This window comes from Wyeomyia smithii, chromosome 3, assembly GCF_029784165.1.
Source record: "Wyeomyia smithii strain HCP4-BCI-WySm-NY-G18 chromosome 3, ASM2978416v1, whole genome shotgun sequence".
Lineage (NCBI taxonomy): Eukaryota > Metazoa > Arthropoda > Insecta > Diptera > Culicidae > Wyeomyia > Wyeomyia smithii.
In genome coordinates this window covers 38,219,247-38,228,507 of record NC_073696.1, presented here as the reverse complement: position 1 = coordinate 38,228,507, position 9,261 = coordinate 38,219,247, and the positions used below count along the sequence as shown (strand labels likewise).

The window sequence follows — 9,261 nt, the reverse complement described above, 5'->3', positions numbered from 1 at the left end:
ACCATCATGCTCAGGCATCAGCTACTCATTGATACTCAGGATAATGACGAATCAAATATTGAGGAATTGGTAAATAACCTTACAAAACTTATGCTTGAATATGCATGTTCAATTGTGTTGTTACAGATTAACGAATTACAATTACAAATACCTACGGATCAGACGAAGCCTCGAATATTTTATTTATGGAAGCGAACGTTGCATTATCGTAACAACCTTAGAAAGAACGCAACGCTCCTGCAATTTATAAAGGATTTTCCGGTTACTGCAGCCTTCGAAGGACAACTGGTATATGAATCAATGCCCAAACACTTTCGTACTAACTAATTATATTATTGTTTTTAGATAACCCTTAATTTTGAGTCACTGCATCCAAATGCACCACCTTTCCAGGAGATGTGGGAATGCATCCACCCGAAAATCTTGGATCAATTTCAAGACGTTCACAGATTTTTGAAAAACGATCTGGTCAGGGCATTGTGCATTATCCGTACCAAAGACCGACCAGAGGAGTCAAGCGACCACATGACAGTGAAAACGAGAAGCAATCGCGCAAACTCAATCCGTTGCACGGTATCGTGGAGTGGATCAATGTGAGTACACTACGACATCGAAAATATTCAAATATATTCTGAAAGCAACTTCAGTCCAAAAAGTTCCATTTCGATGGAAGTTTTTGATTATACTCGAGTTTTTTAATGCCGATAAATTGAGTATATATTTCTTCTTTTTTACAGCAGGGAATGGAACTACCACAGCCCGATGTTCCAATCATCGTTGTATTGGCAGCGTCATTTGACGTTGGTGATTGCAATATTGTGTGGAGAGACATCGTAGTACCAGTGGGGTCGGATCTTCTGAACGCTTTCGTTCTATTGCTGCAAACATTTGTTGTATGCAACGTAAAATGTCGCCCATCTGATAAGCTTTTCTATTCGTTCTTCTACGCATACTGCTTCAAAATCGGTTCTCTGAGTACAACTGGCAATAAGTTTCTCAGTCAATTAAATTGATAATCGTTTTTACATTAAATTCGCCTTGTTTTGTTTTCGATTAAATTTCATTGTTATTAGTTTATATCAGTATAAGTATTAATCTTAATTAGTACAATAAGTACTCATATAAACAGTCTAAGTTTTGTTATGCTTTTTTAAATTTTATTGCAGTAACATTGGAATAAACAATGCGTAAAAAAATTTAAATCTGCTCTTCGTTTATCCCAACGATCATTTATGAGCAAAAAAATATTTCTGAAATCTCGGCTGGTTTTATACGGTACTTTTTACATTTCGCCGAGATTACGGTTGCTATGATACCGAATAATCAGTTTGCGACTACCAAGATCTATCAAACTTTGCTGAATTTCGGTTAGATCTCATCTGAATGTTTACATTAAATACCGAGATTTCAGATATTTCATGCCGAAACTTCAGTTAGGTAAAACCGAGATTTACGAAAATATGCGACAGCTGTCATTTTTGTTTCAAACCGAGTGTCTCGGTAATTATTCTTTTACCGAGATCATTACTGAGCACTCAGTGGTGCCTATCTCGGCAAAAAATTACCGAAATTCGGCAAAAATTTTTAAGTGTGTACACGTTTACTAAATAATACTACATACAACAATACAACTAGTTTTGTGGCTCCATCTTGGGATTCCGTAAAGCTATAAGAACCCGAGATAGGAGCTCAACCACCAAGCCCAGGCCATTTCACTAATAATTCAAACTTGAAAGCAAATATTTTGCACAAAAAATGTTCTACATAAAATTTAAATGTTCTTGGCATGATACAGAAAAACAAATTTCAATTCCTTGTTGTGAACAAAAAAAAAATATCAGTCCTCGAATATTTGATTCCGCTGCCAGACGTGACTACTAGTGGCAACCGAAATCGCCCGTAGCTTCTACGGATTTTAACATTGGCGTCACTTTCACCGGTAGTACGAAACCGCCTAATCTCGTATTACCTGTTCCCAGGGCCGGATTTAGGCGCTGGGGGGCCCGGGGTAAATTTGTTTATGAGGCCCTCTTTTTTTAAAACATGTAGAGGTATCATTCTGGAAGGTGACGAGCAAAAAAAAGGTCGCCCCAGGACTAGGGAAGCCCCTTGAATCGATAGGCCCGGGGCATTTACCCCCTTTGCCCCCCCCCCCTCAAATCCAGGCCTGCCTGTTTCTCTACTCTTTGCACTTAATAAAATTACGATTACGTGACGAGAAGACTAAATAAATAAAATGGTATCGACATAATGCACCTTTCTCAACCGCACACGACTCTGCTGGTGCTTCACCGTAACGCAACCGAGAACAATAGCGCCTAATAAATCGGACCGGAGCATTTGAAAAAGCGAACCGCACAGGTTGAGTGCTCGCACCGAACTCCGTACACCGGATAAAATGTGGATTTCAAGGCGAAGTACGATTCAGTCAAGCGAAACGAGCTTTTTCAAACAATGCTGGAAAACGTTTTTTCATCTGACCTGATTAAGCTGAGAGGAGCCATGGCCTTTGGGCCCCACACAACTTCAGTTTTCATGACTCATGACTAAACGCAGAAAAATGAAAAGCCCAAAAAACTTCGTGGTACTTCAAAAAAACTGAACTTTAAATAAAACTACGATATATTTCTTTATTGCAATTTTGACAACTGTAAAAAGGCCGCCACAATCCCAAGTTTGGATCTGCTTGAAAGGCTCAGTACGAAAATCAAACGTAGAAGAAAACGGTACCATCATTACAAAATCTCACATGGTTCATGGCTTACAAAACTTCTCAGGCCTTTAGGAGAGACGCGACGAGGTTGAGGCTCATCATCAACTCTGCCAAAACAAAGTACATGGTAGTTGGCGAGGTACGTGGGATTGCTAGTGGTGTTGGTGCTGATATGATGCTATATGGTAAAATCTTCGGAGTAGTTGACATGTGACATGTGACAACTGCCGCGAAATCAAACGACGAGTTACAGATGTTTTACGGACTAGGAAGCGATACTCGCGCAAAATTGGCGCCTAATAGATCGCTGATCCTCCCGGTTGCTACTTACGGGTGTTCGGTGTTTTTGAGCGTAAGGTGCTGCATTCAATACTTGGCGGCAAGTTAGAAGATGAAGTGCGGTGTAGACGCATGAACAACGAGTTATACCAAATGTACAACTATGCCGACACAGTTGAGATGAAAAAACGTGGGTGGTTGCAGTAAGCTGGGTATGTAACCAGAATGCCTGACCACCGGTTGTTAGGTGTTTGAGCAATGTCGAGGAGGACACACCACACTTGAGCTGCTGGTTTTTGAGGAGACTGGAAAACAGCTGCCCAAGACCGACAAACCTGAACATCTATTATTATTCATCTGGTGTTGGACGACTAGGAGGTGTTTTCCGGGGTGACCTGTTGGGTCTACACAAACAAGTCACACCCAAAAACGTTGAGTCGCAGATCCATCGTGTCAACTCTGTTTAGGGTTTCAAGCTGCCACTAGGACGTTAATTAACTGCTCCTAATATAGAGGACAGTTACTGATTTGAACCGCTCCTATGTACAGACGCGCAACGTTTGGCTGAGTATTCCCTCTACCATCTTACTATGGTTTGTTGCTTGGGATATGCTGACATCTGAGTCATTATGACGGCTTATTAGGGAGATCGAAGTGAGGTTGGAGTAAAATGAATTCATATAGAATATTATATGAATTATGATGTGATTTTACGAAATTTTCTAGAATAATGGTGTATGGATTGGTTTTACAAAAAATAACACTGCCACTCAATGATTTTCTGGGATTTTTTTCTAAAATCATACAGCCACATTGTTTAACGTGTGAGGAAAAAAATCCGAACCAACTTTCAATTCCGAATTAAAATCTTGCGCAACTTATTTTTCTAAGCTTGTTTGTTTATTCAAGTAATGTAACTCATTTACAAACCTCATAGGAAAAACTCAGCTCCACATCGCGCTGATTTCCTGATCCTCTGGGGTACTTGCTTTATAACTTCCTGAATTCCTGATGTTTTATATGTTTTGTGCTCCTTCTTGATTTTTCTATCAAACAATCGACGTTTTTTGCTTTGTAACCTTTATGGTAGACTCAAATTCGCTTCAAATTTGCTCAGAAAGTTTCAATAGACTGCAGCTGTGGCACATTTCGAGGATTTTATTCTTTCGGAATAAACCCGATATTGCCTTGCCGCAAATCCGCTTAAGGGGTAATATCTACCAAATGCTCAAAAAAACAAGGCTTTTTTCATGAATTTTTTTACAGGGCATTTGAGATGTGAGGTATATAAATAATATATCATTGGATTGAGTAGCTCTTGCAGAATAGAAAAATTATTTTTATTGCTATTTTTGTTACAAAATGGCGGCTATGCAGCGATTGCCGTGAACCGCTTTTTTTTAAGTTGCTCCGCGGCGAGCAATAGAAGTCGTGCCCAACTCCACCTATAACCAAAACAATTTTTTTTTCATTATCTACATAAGTGTCGCTAGTGAAGTACACATGATTGTATTTTTAGTTTTATTCTTCGCAAAATAGCAAAGGTTTGAAAAAAAAAGTTTTTTTTCGGCAAAAAAAATCGACTTTGATTGTTTATAACTTTAGTTGTTGTTAATAAATCGGTAAAATCGTGTGTACTTCACTAGATAATCTTATGAAGAAGCTACAGTTAAAATTTAAAGTCAATCGGATGTAAACTTTTTCAGTTCTACTGCTCGCCGATTTTGAAAACATGGTTTTGAGAAAAACGCGTTTAAAGTTTCAAAATGCTATAAATCTTTAGAATCGCAATAATAAAGCCCCTAATAATTTTTTTAGCTTCAGTCACCTATTCCTGCGCCGTAAACTTGTCCTTCCTGGGCTTCATTTTCCCCTTCCTTCCTTTTTGTTATCAGATTTAAGGCTGCGCCTCGCCTTTTCCACGATATCAGACATGCGATGCTCAGCGACTTTGACGCGGTTGGCGTCCAATCCCACGCAAAACTCAAACTTGTCACTCATATTTAAGTACTTTTGAATATGACTCACAATTGAAAAGTATAGAAAAACATAAACAGTGAACGTACACAACGAGAACGGCTGATCGACTAAACAAAGGGAAATTGTGAGTAAACACGTGCTGTAGAGACGCTATAACGGTCGAAACTTGATGCAGTGACCTCTATACTTTAAATTTGTAACACGATAACGATCATAGGTAACTTCTGCTAGTTTACTAAGCCTCGAAATAAAAAGAAAAACGAGCATCGCCAAAATAAACGAAAAATGTGATTTTGGAGTATAAAAGTTGTTCGGTAAAAATTGATTTAAACGAACTTTGAGTTTAGATCTGTACTTGGGCGATGTAGATTTTGATTCTTGGATAGTTTTAGCATGGTTTAGGCCAATAAAAAAAAGTGGCGAAAAAAATTTTTTTTGGTAGATATAACCCCTTAAGTTGCATTAGCATAGTGTGACAATGCAAGGTCTGGCCAAAACACTATTTTGTCATTTCTATGGTACTTATATTCTAGGTTTTAAACCAATTTCATGCAGATACTTTTTCACCGTTTTTGGGTCAATCTGATATTTATTGCCCAGCTCACGATATAATTTCGCCGATCGACCAGGCGTTTCCGCCCTCAATTTCGCTCGAACTTTGCTTTCTTGCAAAGTGCCTTTTCGTCCGGAACCAGATGTTCTTTTGAAGGTATTTCCATTCTCGAAGAGTTTGTCAATAATGTATATAAATGTTTTTTTTTTATATCCAAGATCATTAGAATAGTGGAACTCTTCACTTTTAGTTTCTTCTTCCGAGCACGCCTTTTTCCCAACTAAGCGTCACTTGACAGAATCGACTGGTCGTGTTACCAGTTATATAAAAGTGGATCTTCATTTGGTGGGAAAGTATTTTTCGATTTTTGCAGCACTCCGAAATCGTAGACCAATTTAAAAATTGTTCGGATTTTTTTTCCTCACACGTTAATGCTTCAACCCAGTATCAAATATACTCAGCGGTGTTTTACAACAATATTGGAATAATATTGGAAATCGTAAATATTGTTATTACAAACATAATTTTAAATTTCAGACGCAACATGATAGTTGAAACAAACCCAAAAAAAAGATTATTGCTTTTAAACAACCGAGTTTTCAAATCAAAATTATCAAACATTATTTATTAGTATTTCAACTCTACTACACTACTCAACTCAACTCCACTACAGTTTTACGAATTCACACTAATGCACTCTAAATACAGCTATGGAAAAGCTCGCGGTAAAAAGAAGCAGTTAGGAAAGTATCATTTCACGGCACAAGAACACAGTAAATGAAACTTGACTTCCTTCGTTCACCTGCAGAAATCGACCGTCAACCTTATGCTGGGAGCTTTAAATTGATTCACCCTAACCTACGTCGGACGCTACTTGCTGGGAGAAAATATTTTATACGCTACCTTTCCGAAGAGAATGTGAGAGTAAAACGTTCAATATCAAACCAAAATACTACAAGGTATACAGCCCTAGGGTTGTTTGAAATGGTGACGTGGGACTTAACACTGTAATTAGGGGATTTTTTGTTACAAAATATACAGAGTCTGCAGACAGAATCAATGTGTTTATTTTCAGCCTCCCCTGGAAATCAATTTTTGGAATATATTCAACAACACTCGAAGAAAGATCATTTATATTTGGCGATATTATGCCTTTAGTATTTTTTTTTTGTGCAAAAAAATATGTATTTAACAAGGCACAAGCATATCGTGCTTATTGAAGAAGCACCAAGAATTTCTCATAATGCGTCAAAGTCAGAATTATCTCTATATCCTCAAAAACCAAATCCAATAATGCTTACGTTATCATAATGAATGGTTTTGTCTTATTTAACTCTAACTAAATCAAATCTATAGTATGGATCTTACCTACAAAATAATATGGAAGCCCTTACAAAGGTTCATCAATTGGAAAACATAAGAAAATATTTTGAACAAAATTCCTAACAAGTTCCAGCAAAAAATCGTAGAAATCCACAATTACATTTTTATTTTTTGCTTGACAATTGTTTCATTTGCCTGCAACTACATTCGCTGTATTACGAAGACAGGAAATATACGTTTATTATGGTTAAGCTTAGAATAATAATATATCATCTAACAATTTTGAAATGTAAAAAGAGATTCTGTACGAATCATACTAAATCAACTAAAAAATCACAAGCATTCGCAGGTTCCTACTCTTCTATAAATGTATATATTTAGGAATTTACTCTTTCGATACTATCCGGTCACGATTATTTAGTTAATATCGAAGATAAAATTAAATAAATATCCGTTGCAAAAATTTACGATTCTTTCTTCAATCACCATCAACAGCAGCATTGTAATTTTTCCTCAATTTCATACGAATAGAAATGTACGAACAAAAGTGTACCACTGCAATACGAATAGTACTGCTGCAGTACGAATAGAAGAGTACCACTGCAATCATAGACGACAGAGAGACCTGCGGATCTATACTCCACTGGTACTGTTGCTTTTTCTGGCATATTTTCTTTCAAGACATCAGTTTTTATTAGGTTCTACAGTACCTAACACGCAGGTTTAGAGATTGTTCAAGGATGGGTATTGTTTCAAACTTTTAGGAAAACTTTTACCTTCGAGACATCATATTAGTCTAAGCTCATGGAAGCAAAAATAAATTGACCTATTCGGACGGGGAGACTCTGTCAATTTTTATTTCGAAATTGATACAGGGAACGGATGGTGTCCATTCACGTCGTCTGTGCTAGGAATGCTCGCATGTAATTGGTTCATTATTCGCGTAAATTTGTTATTGAAATTATTATCAATTTTACCGCTTAGCTATGAAAGTAGAGTGATAATTAACACATTACAAAATTGTTATACATTTTATCTATCCAACAACATATTGGTTATTGTTATCCATCATGTGGTTATGCTGTTATTAGCGTTTGGAATCTGACGCAACATTTGCCCGTTTCATTTCCAATTTTACAGAATGCATCCCAGTATAGTAAACAAAGACGTGTCCCACGTCAAAAGCGTATGATGAAACCGATGAGCACTAGAAGCGGCTTTTCAAAGCTAAGAAATAGTTTTTTTCTGTTACACAACTTGCAGTTTTACCTTCACATGGTTTACCCTACAGGATCTTTAATGGTCAATAAGTTGCTTGCTTTACACACTAATTTTTTCAAGCTCCGACTGGCAAAAAGCGAGGTCGTTTGGTTCAGCGATTTTATCACTGCACTTGTTACGTGTACCCCGAGAGTTTTAATTGGCCAGTAGTTTAAAAGTTCGTGGCTTGGCTATTGTGCTGCACAGAATAATTGGATTAATCCCTAACAATATCGAAATACCTCCGCGAGAGCGGATTCCGATAAGCACTAAAGTAGCAGCTAGCAGTAGCAGCATCAATGTAAAACTTTTACTAATGGCATTCATTCAACTCTAACTGTAAATTGTCGGAATTCTTACAAACTTATCGCCCCCACAAATTCGCTCCGGGTGCTGGCAAGCTTCATATATTAGCACCGAAAGTACGGTTAGGGAACCGGGTTCGCCCTCAGCACTTCGTATTTCTCCGGAAAAGCAAAGCGAAGGTCATTCATTCTGGCACGAAAATTAAATTACTCTCTAAAATATCACACAAACATTCATTTTCACATTTCAGCCGTAAACAAGGATGTTTGAAATGGCTCCAGTGCATTTAATCCCCTCAAGCTCACTGCTGCTGTACACAGATGAAAGTTTGCTGGCAGGACAGACGTGCCCCTGCCGAACTTCGAGCGCATCCGTAAAATACTTACACTAAATTGAATGAGTGTAAATTTATGCAGTTTATGCTACCGAACGTCACATACACGTTACGTTTGAAGGGGTAAGTGGTGTGGTTTTGTGAGTGTTAGTTTCTAGGGTTACTCTCCGGGATGAAAAAAGGATTTCGCGGCAAATTAACGAATGGTGTTAATTTAGCAGAATAGTCAACACAAAACGATCGATAAGTGAACTGAGATACACTACATTTGTTAACTAAACACCCTAGCTTCTGGGGCGGAAACTGGTGGCTCGGTTGAATGTAAAACTATTGCCTCACATGGTAAGCCGTTTCGATTGGAAATGTTTGTGTCGGAATTGGACTAGCGAGTAGTGTTAGGACACAAGTTTTGGTGGAGGCTGCGTCGTAGTGGCTGGTAACTGTCGTTTTATTGAAGTGAATAGACTTCTGGATGTCCGCTTGGTGGTATGCACAATTAGTTGTGCCCAAAGT

The 9,261-nt window shown here is 37.8% G+C and overlaps 1 protein-coding gene across 1 annotated transcript; it reads left to right on the top strand.

Moving 5' to 3' along the window:
* Positions 1 to 267: 267 nt before the first annotated feature.
* On the top strand, positions 268 to 1,032 carry LOC129732849 (uncharacterized). The gene is made up of 3 exons (XM_055694196.1): positions 268 to 288; positions 346 to 593; positions 738 to 1,032. The coding sequence occupies exons 2-3, from the start codon at positions 405 to 407 to the stop codon at positions 1,011 to 1,013; spliced, it is 465 nt and encodes a 154-aa protein (XP_055550171.1). The 5' UTR covers positions 268 to 288; positions 346 to 404; the 3' UTR covers positions 1,014 to 1,032.
* Positions 1,033 to 9,261: the final 8,229 nt, after the last annotated feature.

Coding starts and splice junctions, on each gene's coding strand:
- LOC129732849 (XM_055694196.1), top strand. CDS start 405: ATGCATCCACCCGAAAATCTTGGATCAATTTCAAGACGTTCACAGATT. Junction 594..737: donor GTATCGTGGAGTGGATCAAT/GTGAGTACACTA, acceptor TCTTTTTTACAG/CAGGGAATGGAACTACCACA.